This window comes from Periplaneta americana, chromosome 5 (assembly GCF_040183065.1).
Source record: "Periplaneta americana isolate PAMFEO1 chromosome 5, P.americana_PAMFEO1_priV1, whole genome shotgun sequence".
NCBI classification, from domain to species: Eukaryota; Metazoa; Arthropoda; class Insecta; order Blattodea; family Blattidae; genus Periplaneta; species Periplaneta americana.
In genome coordinates this window covers 47,110,092-47,134,254 of record NC_091121.1, presented here as the reverse complement: position 1 = coordinate 47,134,254, position 24,163 = coordinate 47,110,092, and the positions used below count along the sequence as shown (strand labels likewise).

The window sequence follows — 24,163 nt, the reverse complement described above, 5'->3', positions numbered from 1 at the left end:
GCTACCAATTTTTACTCTTCTCACATGAAATACAAAGTTCCAATGATTCATAAATATATTTAGTAATGAATTTAATTAACCGACAACGCACGAACAATTATATTATTTCAAACCATGATACGTGATCAGGGCCATGATTCAGTTGTAAGGAGCAGAAAGAATTACGTTTATTCCCAGCTTCTGAAACTTGTAGATTAACTGCGTGTGAAATTCTTCCAGGATTCTAAAGTAGAATTAATAAGAACCATATACACTTATTGTATAGCATAAAAATATAAAATAAATTACGCAAAACCCATTTTCTGATGTGTTATCATGTCGTGTGCACACTTTTAACTTGCCTGCCGCTAGAGGGCTACTGTCGGGCCAGCTGTCAAATGTTGGCATATTTTATACGTATGAGTTGCGTGACTGTATCTATTAGACTGTGGTATAACTACAGATCTCATTTTAATAATTAAAAAAAAAAAAAAAAAAGAAGAAGAGACAAAACATTAGATATATTCACATTTTCAAACACATATAGGCCTAACACTGAAATTTGTTTTTGAAAATTCGAAACAAAGTTAGCCAACTTATGAAACAAACATTCAGATACGAAACACATCAAACGACAACATTTTGTACCAAATAATTTCAGAGATATATTAATAAACAAAATAGTTTGACACATAAAACGTATTACAAAATTAAAAGTACTGGCATTTATAACTTTTCAATAAATTATATTGAAAATCACGCAGAAAGGTCCAAATAATTATTTGAAACAATTTTTTTTTAATCTAAATTTGTTTGTATGGCCTAAGAATAAGATTTTCTTTTATTTCAAATTATTTCATATGAATCTGATAGTTCAACCCATGTACGGATGCAGTTAATGCAAAAAAAAAAATACAGTATTTGTAGACATTATGTTGGAAAGAATGGTAATTGTACAAATAGTGTAAGAGGCAGCTTACCTTCACGATCTCAAGAGAACCGTTCTGGAAATAGGTGACCGTCACCCTGAAGTCACTCAATTCGGGAATGGTACTTGCATGCTCAAGTAACAGTTCCTCATGTTTTGTCTTCCTATTATTTAAGTCAGACGAAAGCTTAGCGATTTGTAGATCATCAGAGTATACCTTCTTGGACCACAAGTCAAATTGATTCTGAAGCTCTATGTTTGTGTTTTCCAACTCCATAATATCTGCCTCTATCTTCCTCTTGTCCTCCATCGAAATTCTTTGGTTCTTCACCAAATCTGACAGCCGAGAAATATTTGAGAGTGTATTCTGCTTGTGAGTGTTCAGTGTTTGAATACTCTGCAATAAGGCCACCTTTGTTTTTTCTAACTCCTTTCTATAATTGTCTCTGTTTAGCTTGGTCATTGCCAACAGTTTCTCTTTATTCTCCAACTCAGAAAGTTCATTCAACTTTTCGTCTTCTTCCTGTTCCTCTGCTATTTGTTCAGGATCTGCCAATTCCACATTCAGCTTCTGAATATCTGCTTCGAGGTCTTCGATGTCAGTATTACTGATTCCAATCTTTGCTGACATGTCTCTATTAAACTGCGTGTCAATGACCTCGCTGCTGGCTGCCTTGTTGTACAGGTCGAAGCTCTTCATATAGTAATCAAACATAGTCTGAAACACAGGAAGAAATGGTTGCAGTCAAAAACAGTGTGAGATTAAGTTTCAAGTTCTGGCTGATACAGTACATCCCCATTTTAACGTTCCAGTTTTTAAGGAATAATCTGTTAAGTTCCAGACAAATTATCATGTAATTCTTGCTTTTAAGGAAACCTGGTTTAAGGGCAATACCACTTTTAAGGAATATAATCTGTGCACCAATAGCACCTAATATTCCACATCCACCTGCACCAGTGTTAATCCCCTGATCTAACCTGTAACCATCTATTCATGGGCGATATGATATATATCAGTTATTGTTTTGGGGTTTGGCGATAACTCCACCTGAAGGCAACATTTCATTCATTCTTTAAGGGAATTTTCTCGTAAAGTTCTTTGCAGTAAGCAAAGTGCAGTACCACAATCATCCGGGTATCAAATTGTCCATGTTGCAAAAAAAAAAAAAAAACACACACACACACACACACAGACAACAATAGAACAAGGCAGTAGTGAGGCAACAAGTGTTAAATATTACTGACTGGCAGCTCTGTTAAAAAATGTTATGTTTTATTTAACGATGCTCGCAACTGCAGAGGTTATATCAGCGTCGCCGGATGTGCCGGAATTTTGTCCTGCAGGAGTTCTTTTACATGCCAGTAAATCTACTGACATGAGCCTGTCGCATTTAAGCACACTTAAATACCATCTACCTGGCCCGCGATCGAACCTGCAACCTTGGGCATAGAAGGCCAGCGCTATACCAACTTGCCAACCAGGTCGACCTGGCAGCTCTGCTGGCATCGGAGTGTGAGATGCCTAATCCAACCGCATTTATTTTGATGGCAGTGATGCCAGACTGGCAGCAATGCCAAGTGTGACACAGGCCTTACTGTAGTAGTCAGTTTGTGAGGGTTTGAAATGAGTCCAGTTTCAGAGTTACCACAATAGATTTTCTAGGTCTCAATTCTGAAATTCAGTTCAATTCAAGGAATCCTCCTGTACTTAAGTTGAATTTGCATGTATAATGATCATTTCTAAGGAGCCTAAAGGTACGGTCACACATCGCTACTTTTGCAGCGCTGCAGTACAAAAAACTGCGCAACTCTTGTACTGCGACGTGTGAACAACGGTGCAACCCGAAAAGTAGCGGCTGCCGAACGTGCTGCCCGCTACTTTTCCATGCTGCACGCAGCTTAAAAGTAGCGATGTGTGAACAGGGTTCTCAGGGTTGCAGCCGCAGCATTTTTGATATCGGTTTTGTTGAAACTTTTGCTGCGGTTGCAACCAGTGTTACCACCCAAATGTGCCAATGATACTTTTATTGTTTGAATATATTTTAATGTTAAATGTGATGAAAATAAATTATTTGTAACAGTTATTAAATACACAACACAGTCTGAGCATAATTGCTGACGATATAATTCATTTTTTTAAATTTCCTTAGCGTAGTTCCAAACAGGAGGGTTGCCAACATTGATTACGCGAATATACTGTTGGTTATCATTTAAATATATAGGCGTTTTTAAAAGCTTTATAGTAAAAATAATGTCAATTTCTGAATACTAGATACGACAGAAAAGCAAATAATAGATAAGGAAGCTTTCGCATGAGTTTCTTAATAATGCAAACATAACCACAAAATATATATTGAGAAGTCAACATGGATATGGAAACCTGCAGCATGACTGCGGCTGCAAACGTAGCGCCTTGTGTGTGAACAGACTCGCAACCTCCAGTTGCAACTTTTGCAGCACTCGGGTTGCGCAGCACGAAAAGTAGCATGCAGCGCGCTACTTTTGGCTTACGTGTGAACACGACACGCAACTTTTGCAGCTGCAGTACAAAAGTTGCGCTGCAAAAGTAGCGATGTGTGACCGTACCTTAATACTGACTCCTGTACTTGTGTAGAGTCTGCTTGTGTAATGCTGATTTCTCAGGGGGAGCAAGTTTTCCAAAAAAGAAGTTGCACTGCTAGTTTTAGTCAAATAAATAAAGATAAAACTGACGAATGTGATGGTGATTATGAAACAGGAAATGTAGAATGGGATTAATGCAAAACAAGTCTGCTCTATAGTTCTTTAATCACAATCTGTAAGGAACTGAGCTTGTGACTAGGTGAGCTACTGCTGTCTGTGGACCTGATATTTTCTCCACTACTGGTAATAGTGTATGTGCTTACTGAGTCATCCAAGATGTTCATTGGAAGATCATCATCATCATCATCTCTTGGTGGAAACATCAACTCGCGGATATGACTGTTCACTCCATGTAAATCAACCAACCAAGACAGAAGCGCAATCACATTAAGCCATGAATATGAGGAATTTGCTGTGAACAGAAAAACAAATAGATCAGCATTTCGATACTTTACTTCACAATAACTACATTTAAACTAAAGAGCTTATTTCATCCTTTGTTAGGTTCAATCTATGATCGTCACATAATTAAACTTCTACAAATCAATGATTATTTCCCCACTTTCTTCCTCATTAGTGAAAGGGAACATGCAGGGGTGGGGGAATTAGTTTCCTACTGGGAAATAAATAAAGCTGTAATTCGTAAAAGATTCTCCCTTCTAAATAGACTAGCAGGAAAGAAATTGGGATGCTCTAGGAATACTTTGAACACTACATACAAAATGTTTATACAGCCAGTGCTGACATACTGTGGAGAAATTTTAATTACTTCACCTTTCATAAACGACATAGAATATGTTCAAAACCAAGCTCTCAGACTCATTACTGGTGGAATCAAAACAACTCCAATAGATTCTATGAGATTCCTCACTAATATTAACAGCATCAAAATGACAATAGAAGAAAAAGCACTGATTCAATATGAAAAACATATCAGATTACCAGGAAACAATTGGCGTTCATACAGTCCTCTCTGTAGATTGAAAACTAAAAAAAGTTCGTATCCATTGTTCAAGAATTAAAACAGAAAATCAATATCCCGAATTTAAAAGAAACCTTACACATTAAACCAAACCCTTTAACTGTATTAAATATAGAATATAATCTAAATTTAACAGAAGAAATACTGAAATCAGAAGTAAACACTGAAATACTGAAACAATTGTCTTTAGAGACAATCTTGGCCATGATTGTTTGGCCAAACACCTGCATAGAATTAGAATATATCAGTCCCCTAACTGTCCAGTGTGCAACTCAAACCAAGAAATGGATTCGGAACATCTCAAAATCTGTGCTTCAGTGGCTGGTCATGATAATATCTTTGAAAAATATTGGAGTGCAAGAGGTCAAATGACTTCATTGTCAAATGCCTGCTATTAGAAAACAACAACATATAAGGTATCCTCCACAAAACTGGCTTCATTTATACACCGACGGATCCTTGATCTCCAGAGAACAAGGTGCCGGAGCAGGTGTTACGTGCTGTCTCTTCTCACTTTATAGATCTTTTGGATATGGAACAACAAGTTTTGATGGTGAAATCATTGCAATAAGTGAAAGTGTCAGGAATCTTCTATGCCACATCAATAAATTTAGGAATGCAGTTATATTGTCAGACTCCAAAGCAGCTATTCTATCAATTGTCTCTAAACACACACCTTCATCTCAAACAGCAGAAATAACTAAAATGCTCTCTCAATTAATATCACTCAATAAAAGAATTGTATTCCAATGGATACCATCCCATTGTGGAATCCTGGAAAACGAGAATGCGGATGCATTAGCAAAGAAGGGCAGCACTGCTACTTACAGACCTGTTACTAAATCTACGTATTACTCTGTGAAAAGATTTATTAAATCTACATACTTAGACTACAACAAACAAAATTTGATAAACAATCCCAAGGGAAAAAATGGAACTCTCTGCGTCAAAATTCACAATTAATTCCCGATTTACCACGAAAATCGTCTGTAGCTGAGATTGGCAACAGGCCATGATTGTTTGGCCAAACACCTACATAGAATTAGAATATATCAGTCCCCTAACTGCCCATTGTGCAACTCAAACCAAGAAATGGATTCGGAACACCTCAAAATCTGTGCTTCAGTGGCTGGCCATGATAATATCTTTGAAAAATATTGGACTGCAAGAGGTCAAATGACTTTATTGTCAAACGCCTGGTATTAGAAAACAACAACAACATAAAGTTGTAATTGACACTGCATGGGCAAACTCGTGCGTGCGTGTGTGGGTGCATATGTGTAGATTTTACGTTATCTTGCCCAATAACAATTCATGATCCTTGATATCATCTCAGTCATGAGTTGTTATTGGGCAAGATAATGTCAAGCCTCCACACATATGAGTTCACCCACGCAGTTTCAATCATAACCACCAATACAAAGTGTTTGCACATCTGTGGCTCAAGCACTCTTTTCCATTCAGGTCGCATCGACCAAGACCCTATTCCAGGAGTATGGTCTAATACAATATTGGTTATTAGTAAGGAGCGGATTCCTATGTAATTAAATATTCTTTTTGCATGTGATAAAACACAATTAACAAAGTTAAAAATTCCGAACATGAAGTTTCAAGTTTAAAACCCGAATTTTATTTCACATAAAAACACATATTTTCACAAAAAAATTATGTAAATACATATTTTCAGGAAATCTGTTATAAACACATAAATCTTGGAGTTTTTACTTAAATAATTTTTTACAAGAACTTTTAAATATTTTAAAACTAAATCAATCATGTCACTCAGAAGTACGTTATCTTTTTAAGAATTCTTGGTTGCTTCGTGTTTCTAAGCGCTGTGTGGTGTATCCGTGATCCAGTTTTGTAATAGTTTCGCCTCAAGTTCTGAGAACTGCTAGGCAGCATAACAGTGTTATCAGAGAATAAATTAACATGGACAAGGAGGAGAGATCTTGCAATACATAATTAGGAATGTTTATTGTTGCTGAAGATGATTTCATTCCAGGCTTTTTTGTGAAACACAACGGATAAGAGCTTGGGTATCAACATTATTTAATTTAAACAAATTTCTCGCCTCTCACTCATGTCTATCAAGTAAGGCAATACGTCTTGTGATTCCCTGTTACCGGGCTTCGTCAATCGATATCCTTCAAGATATACTGAAAGATGGTTTAAAAAATGATTTGGCTTTTCTATTAGCAAATCTAAGCTTTTTGTGTGACACCATAAAAAACTCGAAACATCCAAAAACCTGTTGTCTGAAATAGGGAGGTATGTGCCATGAAAATTAAACTAGACTCGCTACCAGGTTCAGAAGCATAATTACTAAGGGACAAATTCCAGAATGTATTTGGGAAAAACAGTGGATATAAAAAAATGCGTAAAGCTGCTCTAGTATTGGAGGGTGTGCCTGTAGGTGAAATTGACGGTGTTTGTGTTTGTGACATTCCTCTCTTTAAACATGCACGTCTGACGTCCTGTAATGTGGAAAGATCGTTTTCACAGTATAAGTCATTGTTCAGAGATAATCGGCATGCATTTGAGATGGAGAATTTGGAGATGACCTTTGTTGTTCACTGCAATTCTCGGCCAACTACTAGCACTCAAGTGTGGTTGGTGAGTACCTAGTAATATTTTTCTTTCCAAGCTAAGTAAGGTATTTTTGTCTTATTTAAAAAAATATTTTTTTTTTCATTTTTAGCAAATATTTTCGTACTTTTTAGCACATAAAAAATAAATAGGCCTATATTTAAATTTTTTAGCACATAAATATCCGCTCCCTAGTTATTAGTAAAAGTTCTTGTATAGTATGGAGTTGTAATTTTCTGTTGCACAAAATAATGTACAACAGTTGTATATTACTAGTAAAAAAAATTATAAGTAACGTCATAAAAGTGTATGGTGGAGGAAAACTATTTGCCACACAGTGCCATACCTCGAATGTGGCAATACAAATTGCAATACAAAAAATATACTTTAAATACAGCGTAAAATGTTATGTTCTGCTATTACTTTAGCAACCTTTCTTGCTTATTGAGACAACCCAGATCTGTCATGTTACACTAGAGTAGAAGCAGATTGGCAACCTGTCAATATCATGGAAAGATCGGAACAAAAACTTAAGGATGTTTACCAGGATTTAACAGTAAATGTTAGGGAAATAGGATTGTGTATTAATAGAGAAAAAACAAAGGGCATGAGAGTAATTACACGGAAACAGAATGAAGATACGGAAGAAATAAATTTAAAAGACCATAATATTGAAATGGTTAAAAGTTTTACATATCTAGGCTCAATAATTGAAGCGTCGGCTGGAACAGTGTTATAAGTTACATTCGGTAAAATTTACAGGTGCTGCAAAAATGTGTACACGTACAACGTTGTTCTTATAGGGTAGCAAACTTTTGAGTGGACAAATTTCACGTACTGCATTGATGGACAGTTGCAAGCCAAAGAGTACAGTAAGGTAACATGACATACAACATTATTACACAGAAATACGCCGAATGAAAATTTTGTAACTTACAACGTTGTTCCAGCCGATGCTCCAATTAATTAAAAAAATTATGAGAATGATGAAATAAATAGAAGGATTCTTCAGGCAAACAGGGCATATCATATCATATTAGACTTTATAAAGTCCAGAATGATTCACAGAAAGTACAAGGTTAGATTATACAAAATTATTCGACCTATTATTTCATATTGATGTGAGACATGGACACTCACTAAAGATTAGGAGAAAAATTGGATGCTTTGGAGAGGAAAATATTAAGGAGAATATATGGACCAAAACAAGAAAAGGGAGAATGGAGAATAAGATTTAATAAAGAAATTTATGAGTTATACAAAGAAGTTAAACTATCTGTCTTCATTAGATTAAAGAGACTCCAGTGGGCTGGTCACGTGGTTAGGATGGAGGAAGAAAGGGCTCCAAGAAAAGCACTGGAACATACTATTTGGGGGAAGAGGGGTAGAGGAAGACCGAGGAATAGATGGGAGGACGTAGTGCGAGAGGATGCAAGGAGCTTGATAGGGATAGGAAGTTGGAAAACAAGGGCAAGGAACAGAGAGGAATGGAGGCGAAGGATTGAGGAGGCCAGGGTTCAATTTGGAAATTGAAGAAGGTCACTATTTAACAGTAACAATGTCTACCATGAACTGTGTTTTGCAGCATCATCCAATAGTAATTCAATGTGATAAAGACTGTCAAATATGTTTATCTGGTCTACAGATCTACCTGAGAAGTGAATGATCTCAAAAAATCATGTCAAGCATAAATTCTCCAAAAGCCGACAAAGGCCACAAGATTCCAGATTTTATGCTAATTCTGAATGCTGTCTTTCGCACCTTAGTCATATTCGCAGCTAAATTTTTGTCCCGAAGTTGTTTACAATACCTATCCATGTGACTTTTCAATTACACTCACGATTCTTTAAGATTCGTTTCTTATCTACATTCCTCCCGGAAGAAATAGGGAACATTTCCTTTTCTCCTGCCTAGAAATATTTTCAGCTATGTCCTTCATATTTCTTTGGGATAACACACATTACAGTCCTCTATCTCACGTGCAAACGTTTTAAAACAGGGTTTAAGCCACAGTCGCATTCGTCGCATTTTGCCACCCGACTTTTAAAAATGGAACAAACTTTGAATGTAAATGTGCAAAAATGCGACAACCACATTGGACTTCAGAAACGAAGATGGTAATGGAGAAAAGTAAATCAGATATGTGTTTGAACTATTGTGAATTTAAATGAAATGCTAATGACATGGGCAATGTTCATAAAGGTATTGAGCAATAGATGTTCAGCAATGGATTCCAAAGAGTTGGTGCAATTATTCATGCAAGAGAACAATTTCTTCTAATTGATTTATATAATTCCATCGCATAAGTTACTGCAAATTGTGAGCGAAGATTTAGTTGCATGAATCTTGTAAAAACTGGAATTAGAAACCATCTTTAGTAAAAAGAGTTAGCACTCTGCCAGCAATAAAACTTTAAGGGCCTACTAGTAAAGAATTTCAATGTTTAGAGTGCCCATAAAATAACGTATTTTTAATATGATGTAAATTCAGCAGTAATTGAGTCTAAACATACCTGCGTCTAATGATTTACTTACGAGGGGGATCCAGGAAATAACGACCGTTCGCGCATACCCGCCGCACAGCTGACTCCCCTTCCTTGTTTGAAGGTCAACTGGCTTCCTTAACATGTGTTCTCATAATGTTGTGAGTACTGGTTGCAACAAGTCGCCATTGTGCATTTTGTGTTACTTCAAAATGAACGACGTGATTGATAATCCCGCCGACTGTGAGGTGAGGAGTGTGATTCGATTTTTGAATGCCCGACATTTGAAACCTGCAGAAATTTACCGGAAATTGCAGGAAGTGTATGGTGATACTGTAATGAATGAAAGAAATGTGAGAAAATGTTGCGAAATGTTCAACAATGGGCGAACAAATGTCCACGATGAAACTCGACCCGGACACCCATCACTCTTCACAGAAGACCTGAAGATTAAAGTGAACGACAGAATCTTGCAAGACAGGCACACATCACTCGACGAATTGCATATTGCCTTTCCTGACATTTCTCGTTCTTTGCTTGGTGAAATTGTGTCGCAACATCTTGGCTACCACAAAATCTGTGCCCGCCAGCACACTGCTACTTCAACTCGAGAATTGCTGGATCAATTCGGTTGGGAAATCTTTGATCATCCGCCCTATACTCCAGTCCTTGCTCCTAGCGATTTTCACCTTTTCACTAAGCTGAAAGACTTTCTGGGTGGTACGCGTTTTGGAAGTGATGAAGAGTTGAAGAAGACAGTGAACACCTGGCTTAATGAACTGGCGGCAGAGGAGTATAACACGGGAATTCTAAAGCTAGTGAACAGATACGACAAACGTTTAAATGTAGGTGGTGATTATGTAGAGAAGTAAAGGAAGCTTCAGTTATGTAAGAGACTTTGTTTTTTCAAATAAATATATATATATTTTTTTTAATTATTACAACAAAACGGTCGTTATTTCCTGGATCCCCCTCGTACATCTAGAGTGTAATATATAAGATGCACTGAAAGCAATAAAACTTCAAGAAACAAATTAAGCCCTACATAATTTTTTGTTTCTGCATAATTTATTAATTTTATTTTTCTGCCCAATTACTTACAATATTACACACGGATTTCGCAATTGGCACAAATATAATTTTTCACTTGTGCATTTTTGCGACAATTATTTATTTTCTAGCTTAAACCCTGTTTTAAAATAGAGATGCTAGAGTGGAAATGTTTACCTGTAACAAGCCAGGATTTCTTGACAGTACCAGGATAGCCCAACTTCTTTGCAAGACGGGGGATCTCTTCAGAATAGTTGCTCATATTCAGAACGAGAGTCTTGAAGAACGGAGACAACAATTGTACCACTGCATCCACAAACAATTTTATTGTCAAGGAGCGCTTAACCAATGCTGTACTAATATTTTGATCAGGAATACTATTGAAGTAAGCCACTATCTGTAACAAGAAGAGATGTAAAAATGATCTATCCAAGCACCTACAGCCTTTACAAAAAAAAAAAATATATATATATATATATATATATATATATATATATATATATATATCTGTACCTACTTAAAATGAAGTATGCAACCCAAGTCATATTCACTCTTCTTCAGGAGAGGAAGTTATCATTAAGGAGCGGATTCCTACGTAATTAAATATTTTTTTTTTTGCATGTGATAAAACACAATTAACAAAGTAAAAAATTTCGAATGTGAAGTTCAAAGTTTAAAATCCGAATTTTATTTCACATAAAAACACATATTTTCACAAAAAAATTATGTAAATACATATTTTCAGGAAATCTATTATAAACACATAAATCTTGGAATTCTTTCCTTAAATAATTTTTTACAAGAACTTTTAAATATTTTAAAACTAAATCAATTATATCACTCAAAAGTACGTTATCTTTATAAGAATTCTTAGTTCTTTTTAAGAATTCTTGGTTGCTTCGTGTTTCTATGCACTGTATGGTGTATCTGTGATCCATTTTTGTCATAGTATCGCCTGAAGTTCTGAGAACTGCTAGGCAGCATATCAGTGTTATTATTAGAGAATAAATTAACATGGACGAGGAGAAATCTTGCAACACATAATTAGGAATATTTATTGTTGCTGAAGATAATTTCATTCTGAGCTTTGTTTGTGAAATCACAACGGTACATTAGTCTCTTAAGATGCCTAAAATCAAATCGAGTTTAAGATTGCGTCTTTAGCAATATGTAGATGAATTTAAAAATATTTTTACTACCGACAGAAAAGTGTTATTTTGCCAACCGTGTGGTAAATCAGTAAGTGCAGATCAGTGCTCTCAGGTAACCCAACATTTGTCTGGAAACAAGCACATTGCCGCTGCTTCACGTGTGCATTCACGGCAAAACAGTGGATATAAATAAATGTGTAAAGTTGCTCAAGTATCAAAGGGTGTGCCTGTAGGTGAAATTGACGGTGTATGTGTTTGTGACATTCCTCTCTTTAAATATGCACGTCTGACATCCTGTGATGTGGAAAGATCGTTTTCACAGTATGTCGTTGTTCAGAGATAATCGGCATGCATTTCTGATGCAGAATTTGGAGATGACCTTTGTTGTTCACCACAATTCTCGGACAACTATAGCAACTGATACTCAAGTGTGATTGATGAGTACCAGTAACATTTGTTTTCAAGCTAAGTAAGGTATTTTTGTCATATTAAAAAAAAATATATATATTTTTTTTTTATTTTTAGCAAATATTTTCGTACTTTTTAGCACATAAAAAATAAATATATTTAAATTTTTTAGCACATAAAAATCCACTCCATAGTTATCATATACTATGGAGGTCCTTAAGGAAGCTTTGCTATATGCAGAAACAATTGCCCAGTTACTCCGGTCATTGTGATGAATGTAAAAAAAAAAGGGGTGAAAACTGGTCTAGAAGGCAATAGGGTACCAGTACGATCTTCACAGCAGTTCTTGTCGAACTGTGACAGTGAAAGTGTATTGAAATGTCAGGGTGTTCTAAGAGTGAACATACAGTAGAATCCCCCTTAACTGACACAAATGGGACCAGGCAAGTTCCGGATACGAGATTTTGCTAGATAATTGAATAATTATTTTAACAAATTACCTGTTAGTATTTTATGATGTCAACCTATTGAAACTGCAGCCATATGAAGCTGTTTTTCAGAACTTGATCATAACTAAATACATAACATAAAACTGTGTGCATTTTCTTTATTAAAACACATCACTTAACACAAAAATAAACTAATTTTCAGTTCGAATATTCACTGATCGATCTTTGTTTCGTTTGAAGCCCTTAGGCAAGGTTTCTGTTGCACATGCCAGTGTTGTAGGAAGACACCTCCATAATAAATTAGTCTCGTCTGTGTTATATATTTGTTTCACACTAACATTACTCTCAGACATAATTTTCTGGAAGATAATTTGTAGAAACAAAAGCCGCCCTAAATAAGGGTTCGATAGATCGGCCTACTAATCAATTCATAAAGAATAATAAGTAAACAAAACAATTTTGTGACACTTGGAAAGAAAAAGAAAAAACATTAAGATAAGAAAACGTAGGAAATCATTTACAATAAAAATTTTGTTGGGTACAAATGATTACTAATTATAGCTAAGGATGATTTTAACACGTGAGATCCTTTGGCATCAATCGTTGCATCAGAAATTTTATATTGTTTAAGTTGATTTAAAGTTTCTCGTGGGATCGTGCCACGGGCACCGAACATGAGCCCAAAAACTGTCCAATGTGTGATGTGGTATTGTGCTCCAAGATGCTGACAACAAGGCTCATATATGACTTGTTTTTCACGACACACCTCTTGTGGCTGTTGCTCATGCATCTCAAAACGGATTGTGGGATCCAGAATGACACCCTTATCCTTCTGCCGATCAATTATGATGATATCAGCCAGTCTAGTAGAGCCATCAGAAGAGACGCAACCAACCTCCTCATAAACCTCATAGGAAGCATTCTGACGGATTGAAGCTGCAATGAGAGAACGAACCGTATTATGTCTGTTGATTCGGAGCAATTCTCCATGATGGCAGAAACCCAAGACGTGAGGAAGCGTTTCTTGCTCGTCGCATCTTCTGCAATGGGTTGAGTCAAGAGTTCTACCAGGGAGAGTACGTACAGGTATTGTATTACAGTTCATCTTAATGGCTTGCATCCACTGACTGCTCGAAAGTCCCTTTTTGGTTGAGATCCACGAATAATAAACTGATCCACGGACACTCTGTTGGCACTGCTTTATTCACTGGATATGTCTAATTTTCGGATTGCATCTTCTGCAATGGGTTGAGTCAAGAGTTCTACCAGGGAGAGTACGTACAGGTATTGTATTACAGTTCATCTTAATGGCTTGCATCCACTGACTGCTCGAAAGTCCCTTTTTGGTTGAGATCCACGAATAATAAACTGATCCACGGACACTCTGTTGGCACTGCTTTATTCACTGGATATGTCTAATTTTCGGATTGCATCTTCTGCAATGGGTTGAGTCAAGAGTTCTACCAGGGAGAGTACGTACAGGTATTGTATTACAGTTCATCTTAATGGCTTGCATCCACTGACTGCTCGAAAGTCCCTTTTTGGTTGAGATCCACGAATAATAAACTGATCCACGGACACTCTGTTGGCACTGCTTTATTCACTGGATATGTCTAATTTTCGGATTCCACGTCTCTCTGAATCTGTTAAGTCACCCAATGGAAAATCCATACTCACCTTGCAGTTTCATTTTCCAATGCAATTCTTTGGTGTTTTCTTGTAGCATCAGCCCAGAAATGCACATTCCCTCAGATCTTTTAATTGTGAACCATTGTTATAGAACATAATCTAATTCTTCAAAGTGGGATTGATGTAGTTTTCAGATTTTCCACAACTTTCATAGATTCAGCATTACTTATGAATTGTCGGAGTTGACTGTCTTGTTTCTTTATATTGTCTAAAGTTTAACTTCCAACATTATATTCGTCCATTAATTTGGATCTACTAACTCCTCTCTATTTTCTCGAGTAATTCAAGCTTTTGCTTCAGTGTGAAGATGTTCCTCTTACGCGTAGCGTTAGTAGCCATGATGCTATTTACCACACGAATAAAACTTTTATGTGCTGTAGGAACAGAGAATTTCGCACTTTCCTATTTAGACTCATCCAACACCCCCTCGAAACAGGAGAGTTTAAGTGTTAAATTTAAAGATATCGTTTCTGTGCATTGTTTGTAAGACTCAAGTGGAAACTTACTGACGCTACATGATCTACTCCAGGAACATAACAGAGTTTTCTGTACGTTTCCACATGTAAAGAGTAAGTGGCATGTGCAATCCACGAAAACCAATCAAATCTTCGTCCAAATCTTCCCTTTCACATGAATGACTTTTCTTTTTAGCCTAGCCAAAAGTGCCGTTGTTTTGGTATTGCCGGTTATTTGGGTGCTGAATACAAGGGATTTTACTGTAATTCACTTATCCAATTCAATTTTTCTGAAGGATTAACTACCAATAAGTGCCTGGAGGAAATGAGTCCAGTGCTGGGAAGACTACCCACACTGGATAACCATTTTCTACTGATACAGAGAGTTCTAGAGCAGTAATTTTATAACTGAAAACGATCTATGTTCTGGATGACATTCTGAATCCATCACCTGTGAAAACATTGAGGTGATAAGGAAAATATTGCAGCAGGAGAAGTGGCTGGCATATCAACAGAAGAGACACTTAACATTCCTACATCAGCTATTCTTTCATTTCTGCATGATCATCTCAATGTTAGAAAGGTTTATTGCCTTTGTCTTTGGGTGCTCTACTCACTCTCAGAGGAAGGGCACATCGTGCAAAACGAAACCGATAAATGATAAAAGAATTTGAGAATAGATCTTAATGCAATGTAAAGACCATTGTTACAAGTGACGAAACTTGAATGTATTATTATAACATACCAACAAAAATCCAGAACAAAATGTGATTATTTGGAGACGAGAATGCTCCTGTGATTGTAAGAAAATCAAGATCAGTGAAGAAGAGGATGATCACAGTGTTCTTCACTCATGGGGCAAAGTGACTTGGATTCTACATACTAGAAACTCGGCACACAGCGACTCGCCTTTTGTTTGAATCATATCACATGCATTCATCTTAAATCAGACATTTTTATTAATAATAATTCTGGTACAGTACATGGTTCACTCTTCAGAAGTATAACTATCATTATTTACTTACCTTCTGCACAGTCTTATTTTGATACTGTTTTTCAGAAATGGGTCTTGTATCTTTAATTGGCCGAGAGCTCTGAGTTGCACCAAAGTTCATGTAGCTCCTGAAAATTAAAGAAACATATATCATAAATTTTCACCTTGTAATTTCAAGAACAACAAATAGCCTCCCTCTTTCCTAAATGATTTTTTTTTTTTTTTTTTTTTTTTTTTTTTATGATGGGTACTGAACTTTTCGTCAACTCCCTGAAACTGTGACGGTTGCAAAATTAATAATTATTATGTCTTCTTTTCCAATAGCATCAAGCTGATGGTAGTTGTACTATTCTCCCTCCAGCATCCCAATAAAGAGCTGTTATGTCTCTGTTTACAATATTCAGCACAGTTCGAATCCCTTATGGAGTTTAGTAGTCCGCATAAGCTGCAGTTATCTAAGACATTTTTTGAATCCATACCGGTATAAGTGCTTTACTAGACAATATTGTGCCCTTCTTGACTCGGAAAGCTGTTACTGCTGCTTTTGTTTTCTTCTGATTTGCAAATCTGGGTAACTTTCAGTGCTGGACCCCGGACTCATTTCACCAGCATTATCACCATCATCTCATTCAGACGCTAAATAACCTAAACTGTTGATAAAGCGTCGTAAAATAACCTACTAAAAAAAAAAAAAAAAATCAATCCAAAATGTTTCTGTATTTTTCCGAATTTTATTCTGTGCCATTTCAGTTTGTTGTTGTCTAGTTTTTCGATCAGTTGTTTTGACTATTATTTTTAGTGATGTTAAATGTAGGTTAACGTTTTTCTTTGTTATCTTGGTTCCATTCTTTGGAAGATTATCAGCAAGTTCTTTTCCATACAATTCTACATGAAGGCAGTCAATGGAAATTGTTTTCTTATCCATTATAGTTATAGGTTGACAAATTGAACTGAAACTCTGACCAAGTTACGTGAGCACTAGCTGTATTGGGGTGAGCAAGTGAGGAGGTGCTCACAGGAGGAAGGGAGAGAGCACTATGAACTCAGCGTTACCACATTTAGTAACAGGGATCCATTAAGATTATTATTATTATTAGGTATTATTATTATTATTGTAAATTTTATTAGTAACAACAATGTAATTTATTCGCCACAATAATTCCTTTCTACAATCCACCTTAAATGCTCTCGTCAACAATTGGATCTTCACTCAACACAGTATTCGTTATAGCACTCCACCGACGACAATGACAACTTACTTGGACTATTACGCACAACAATGAACTGTTAATCTTAACTAATATTTACACAGTACTATTTACAAATCAGAACTACCAGTTCTCAGTTCACAGTTCTTCTATCTCAGTCACTCGAGTTCACAGTATCTCGAACCACAGACCTTCAGAGACAGTTCACTGTACTCGAACTCAGGTCCCTCCAACTGCGGTCCACTGCACTCGAACTCAGGCCTTCGGATGCTAACGCAGATGCGGACGCACACTAGAGTCGAACTCCGGCACACAAGTCTGGCTTGCTTGCTCTGGCTTACTCACTGACTGAATAACTGAAAACTCTGCTGTCGTTCCTTCGCGTCCGTAATTTATAACCACAGCGACGTAGCCTCGAAAGTTCGAATTCGCGAGTCTTCCATTTCGACGGATTTCTCGGCCTCTCTAGGCAAGCAGAAGATGCACGCGCAAACTCTCTCCACTCTCTCGCCGCGTTGGCCCTTTCCCCTCTCAGCCGCGCGCCATTCCAAAGTGCTCTGCGCGATCTTCTCTCTTGCGGGACGCTGGTCGTGAGTTCGAATCTCACGTCGCTGTCACATTATTATTATTATTATTATTATTATTATTATTATTATTATTATTATGACAGCTACTCAGAAATGTAATTACCTATTCCTCTTACCGCAATGAAGCCAACAGAATGCAATACTCGTCTGAGGTGCTGTCGACTACCCTCATAACCTATTTCGTCTTGCAGTGTAGCGCAGAGTTTCTTTAATGTAGGTACTTCATTTTTTAGTGTGTAGTACTCTCGTATTTTTCTCCTTATAATGCACCTATCCATGTCATCCAATACGATTTTCTTGCTCACTAGAGTATAATTAATTTTTATATAATTATGTAATAATCCAATTATTATAAAAACACTGTTTTCCTGTTTTAAACTGACCAATACAAAAGTGAAAGAAATTACAGGACATTGTGCATTCAGAAAAATGAAATAATAGGATTGCAACAAATAATAAACATAGTATTTTTTTTTATCTTAGATGTTTTAGATATTGAGGCCTACCTAATTAATTACTATGTAACTGTTACACACTTAATAATATACTTATAATGTTCTAGAAACAAATTTAAATTCCTGACTTCTCGTCTAATGCAGAAGTGTTTTTTCTTGTTTTTGCCGACACCAACCTTCTTATGTTCGGCGAAATTATGTTTCCTGCAGCAAGACATAGCACGCTTATTATCTTCTGATAATCTTGGTATTAGTCTTGGTTTTGTGAGGTTCATAAGTGAGGAATATTGCTCACATATGTGCTTACTGCCAAATACAGAAATAATTTGTGCCGCAAATATTCATACCCTGGATATATTACCAGGCAAAGCGAACTTCCAACTTGAGTCTGTTCACGCAATTCAAAGAACCTGGAAAGAACTTTTCCGGCTTAACCAAAGAACATCACAATGGTAAGCACCACTGTCAAACTGAAAATCTATGGATGACATATCTTCACAATTTTTAGACAGAATTCATAATGAGTCTACACTATTAGCATCCATACTTTTTGTACTTTACTTTGTAAACTTAAATGCAATGCAGCGAGGGAGAACCTATACAGTACATCTAAACATATATTAATTTATTACTAATTAATGTCAATAAAACAACAAAATTTCAATACAACATTATGTACATCAATTAATAATTCGCGGGTGTTCGTGTAAAGGGGGTTAAGTTAAATTGTAAGGTATGTAAACTTCTCTCCTTTGGTACTGAACAAAACCCCTTTGTCACAAAATATGAAGCCCTGTAACTGCATCATAGATGGAAGAATGACTTAACCTCTTTAACACAAGAGAAAAGTAATTGTGGATAGTTCAAATCTGTACTTATTCCAGTTTAGCCAAATCATACTTAACCCCCTTTACATGAACACCCGCGAATTTCAGGCGTTTCACATTGCTCCTCTTCGTAACAAATGTTTTCTATATATCAGACAAAGAACATTTTCGCCTCTTTCACTCAAAAGAAGTCAGGAGTCCAGTCAGCCTAAAACTTACTGAACGACTTCTTTCTCAATGTGTAATGTATAACCCTCGAGTTCATCAGTGACTTGTACCTGCGTGCTGTACATGCTCTGAACAGTGCATAAGGGCGATGAGGCACACTTGCACTCTCATTAACATCACTGTTTTAGAATCATACCTACACGAAGACCCTCTTAAGGGCCACGTAATTCTGTACAGAAGAATATAACCATTATGTTTGATCCACTACCAGTTATGGGCTGTGAATGCATGGTCACTTTTACCACACAACAGCAACACACATGCACACACAACTTATAATTTAATGTTACCTAACTGAAGAGCAACTTCCTGAAGGTACAACCATAAACCCTGGGGTAATGGGGGTGGTGGAGGCCATACCCAGTGTTGACAACTGAGTATGACTTCTACTCTTGTGCAAGGTACTTGGATTTGCAACATCCCGATCAGCAGATGAAGATCGAGTTCTTGATGGCCTAGGGATCAAAGATTTCTTGTGGCCTCTGCAAGATGAAAAGTTGAAACATTTAATCCCGACACATGCTTAAGACTGGTAAAATAAGTAAACATTAAGAAAAAAATGATCATACCATACTGGTTTCAATATACCAAGTTCCCTTCGAAAGACATAGGTTGATTCCATGAAAGCTTAAGTTTACACATGAATGGATTTCTTATACACGACTCTGCTCTATTTCTCCTGTGTGTTTTTTTTCTGTCTGTTTATAGATCAAGTGTTATAACTAATCTATAACAAAGATATATTAAAGGGGTAAATTTTGTGCAAAATAAACATGCTTTCCCTAGTTGCATGAACGAGGCGCTCCTGAAGTAGACATAGACAAATAAATCCTACAGGAAATCAGTCATTTGTGTGTCTAAGATTGTACATAACACATTTTGGTAATTTCCTAGTACCCGGTACTCATTACATAGGTCGTTTTTGTGTTTACACAGTGGTTCCTTTCTGAAAAGAAAAACGATAAAAATATTTTCTTTTGTCGGAAATGAACTACAATCTAAACTAACCTAACCTAAGAACACATTATTATAGATAACGATAAAAATATTTTCTTTTGTCGGAAATGAACTACAACCTAAATTAACCTAACCTAACCTAAGAACGCATTATTATAGATAACGATAAAAATATTTTCTTTTGTCGGAAATGAACTACAACCTAAATTAACCTAACCTAACCTAAGAATGCATTATTATAGATAACGATAAAAATATTTTCTTTTGTCAGAAACGAACTAAAACCTAAACTAACCTAACCTAAGAACACGTTCAAAAATATATTACAAACTGACTAGAATCACATCTAGTAACAAACTATTAAAATTCTTTTCAGAAAGGAGCCACTGTGTAAACATAAAAACGACCTATGTAACGAGTACTGGTTACTAGGAAACTACCCACATTTTATATCAATGTAGTTTTGACGTATTCCGTAACAATTCACTTCTATATTGTTACCCACCAATATCATTTCCATTTGTAGATTTTCAACACATACAGAAATAAAATCGTAGATCATGTAACTAATTTTTCATCTTCTGCATTGAACTCGAATTCAATTCAAATATTAGTGACAAGAGATTCCTTTTCACAATAATATTATCATTCTAATTTATAACTATTTAGCATACTTCAAAATAATTATTATAGCTATAATAAAAATAATATATTGGAGTGCGAGAAGACAAATGGCTTTGTTGCAAATCATTAGACAAAAAAAAAATATATATATAATATTCTTAAAAGATTTAAAATGTATTTCTATTGATATACAGCCAAAACTCAATGCAAGAATTTTCTTTGGACTATAAATGTTGTATTGTTATATCAGGGTCATTGTAGTATTGAGGAGTTATGAAATTTTGCCCAAATTTATGTTCTGAAATAGAATAGAATAGAAATAATTAATTATGTGTTATGAAATAACATTTACTCAACATTTGATTAACCTATTTGATTTTTCTTCTCTCCAGCTATCACTTTGTTGACAGTAATACCATGAGTCTTTAAAACGAGAGGGCTATTATAGCTATTGCTTTACGATTTGTAGCCAACTGTGTTCTTGCTTTAAAGTTATGAAATATCCCAGGCTTGACCGGGAATCGAACCTGGACTGCCTGCATGACAGGCTGAAGGTCTCACCACTCAGCCACTGCAGAGGTCACGTGCCCTTGAAGTTCTACTGTAACACACTCCTTGCACAGAATGCCAAGACCAGTCAACAAAAGAAAGACAGAAATATTAACTTACAACACTACAGTTATCGAAGGCTCTTTACTATTGCTTTGCATAAGCACATTCTGCTACCTACCTATTTCCACTCCCCCCTTTAGAAATTGAAACAAGTTGTTGAGTTCCAAGAAAGATTTTCTTACTGTGAATTTTTGGTTCCAGGTTCAGAAGGGTCTCCAAAGCCACCTAATGAAGATAAACGACGTGGAGGCACTGATGTCTTCCGTTTTCCTAAGGAAGACTTTTTCATACTTAGAGCAGTTTAGACAACCTGAAACTTGTTCAAAAGCCATATATTAGGCTACTCACTTCTTCAATGTTCATAGTGAGCAAAACTTTGCTATACCACAACGTGCTAGCAATGCTATTTGCTGGAACATTTGCAAACGAAGGTGCTGTTATATAACAAAGCCTATGGCAGTAGTGTGCAGTAATGTTTTTTTGTGCTATTTCCACAAAAAGTGGCAGAATAATTATTTGGTCCAATTTGTGGCATTACTTTAACTTCATAAATCAGTAACTTCCCTTTCGCCTATTGGAACCTGCTACCATGGACAAAGAAAAACTACGTCAACTTTTGTTACAGGATGAAATATGTAAAATAATTCTGTATTCGTCGTAATAGTCATTCTCATCCATCATACATTTTGTGGAGTGAGTAAATAATACCTATATAGATCTATTCATCTGCTGTACATACCATTTGTGGATTGAGTAAATAATACCTATATTGATCTATTCACCAGCTGTACATACCGATAAATAAATGGATGCTGCCCACATCAGAAATCACAAGGAAACAGGTCATCATTTAAATGTGTAAAACAAGTTTGTTAATTTCGATATGTCAAAATAAGACCTCCTTCGACAATAAATTCTATCTCCCCACCAGCACTACAAGCACTGCCACTATTCTATTAATTTATAAAAATTATGACCTATGACCATTCCGTAACTCTCAGATGTGGAACAAATTATTGCTTATTAACAGTATGTGAACTCGACAAATAGATAATGGATATCTAACTAGCACACAGAATTTCGACTTGTAGTAATAAGAACTATTAGTTAACACACTGACTTAAGCAAAAAAATAAATAAATAAATAATAACCTTACCTACAAATGAATGGAACAAAAATGAGCTCAATAACGCCAATACGTCATGAATGATAACGTCTTTTAACATAAAGTCTCACTACCGCACTGCTTAATATAGTAGAAATCATGAATACTTACATACGTCAAGTCGTCCAAGAACAACTGAGCTTGTCTACAAAATATTCCCGCCAATACTCCTCTTTGCCGCTTTTAGAAACTTGAGACAATGCTGCCAACGTATGAGATACAAAATCAATTAGATCTATGCATTTCATTAACATAAGAAACCGACAAATTTGAAATATAATGCTGTAAATGTATAATAACACATATCTATATAACTTCTGATGAGTAGCACCATAAATACATTCTATCATGTCATATCTATTTCATAATTGTTCATTCTTCATGTTTCTGTAGTGGTAAGTTGCTGAAACTCTCATATTATTGGTCCTTTCATATTATACTTCAGCGCTCATACAATAGCAATCGCAACTAAGCTTCTCAGAGACTTCGATGGATCAGGCAAAAAGATACGTTTCTACGTCCCTCTGCAGAATTTACTGTTAACTATTTCGTTTTGCGCTCTCTTACCTCCGCCCGAAGTCCAGGGTTCTTACAGACCAACTAAATTCAAATGCATGAAGACTTAGGAATAATAATAATAATAATAATAATAATAATAATAATAATAATAATAATAATAATAATATCGTCGTTGATTTTATAAAATCTCCTATGTGACAGTACACAACATAATTTTTCAGGAGGAAGAAAAAATTTATATATATATATATATATATATATATATATATATATATAAAGTAATTCGGTAGAAAACGTTGGTGAATATGGTGAAAATAAAATATGGCATCAAGGCCTATTGATATTGTATTAAATTTTTCTTCCTCCTGAAAAATTATTTCAGTACTGTCACATATGAGGTTTCATAAAATCAACACCTGTATTACTAAATACTACTAGTAGTATTAGTACTGGTAGTAGTAATAGTAGTAGTACTGGCAGTAGTAGTAGTAGTAGTCATGGTGGAAGTAGTAGCAATAATAGTAATACCAGTAGTGGTAGTAGTCGTCTACAGTAATTTCATTCCATTTATTATAATTATTCCATAGATCAAAAATTTAGATGGAAAGAATAAATGAAATAGCTAGAATTGAATGAGAAAAAATTGGATAAGAAAGAAAGGTGTAGTTTTTGAATAGTACTATCAATAAATAAAATAAAACACATAATTATATTCAAAAGTTTTAAATACACTAGAACAATGGAAGATTTATATATGCTAGCTGCACATTGCAGATTGAAACGTGAAGTACATCTTAGCCAAGTGAGCAAAGACTAATTGTATCAACATACTAAAATGAGTTGAGTCTTGCACAAAACTAGTTGCAAGTGCAAGATAAAACATCTTATATTAAATAGTTAAATTTAGAAATTATATTAAAAATTGTATATCTATATGTAAATTATAAAGTACCGGTATGTAATATGTAAGGTTTCAATGATTATATGTATGTATTTTTTTTTTGTCTGTGAACTATAATAAAAATATTATCATTGATAGCAAAGTGCAGAATAGAGCTTTGCAACCATCTCCAAAAATTGTATCAAGTGTTCTACACCACTATGTAGAACAATCATTAACTCAAGAGGTGGCCCAAGGGAGAATTTCCCCCCAGAGATTTCAGACTTATTTAAACTAAAAAATATAATTTACAAATATTTCA

The 24,163-nt window shown here is 35.6% G+C and overlaps 1 protein-coding gene across 3 annotated transcripts in view; it reads right to left on the bottom strand.

Annotated features, from left to right (window-relative positions):
- LOC138699591 (kinetochore protein NDC80 homolog) overlaps positions 1 to 23,060 on the bottom strand; it is a 36,291-nt gene extending 13,231 nt beyond the window's left edge. Inside the window, exons 1-7 of one of the 3 annotated variants that reach the window (XM_069825599.1) lie at positions 22,554 to 23,060; positions 21,459 to 21,592; positions 19,374 to 19,565; positions 15,810 to 15,906; positions 10,810 to 11,029; positions 3,793 to 3,941; positions 960 to 1,625 (exon numbers count right to left, since the gene is read on the bottom strand). In XM_069825599.1, the coding sequence (XP_069681700.1) occupies positions 960 to 1,625; positions 3,793 to 3,941; positions 10,810 to 11,029; positions 15,810 to 15,906; positions 19,374 to 19,565; positions 21,459 to 21,565 (1,431 nt within the window). In that variant the 5' untranslated portion in view covers positions 21,566 to 21,592; positions 22,554 to 23,060. Of the gene's footprint in view, positions 1 to 959; positions 1,626 to 3,792; positions 3,942 to 10,809; positions 11,030 to 15,809; positions 15,907 to 19,373; positions 19,566 to 21,458; positions 21,593 to 22,433 lie in introns of all 3 variants that reach the window. The other 2 variants (XM_069825601.1, XM_069825600.1) reach the window with 2 other exon arrangements.
- Positions 23,061 to 24,163: the final 1,103 nt, after the last annotated feature.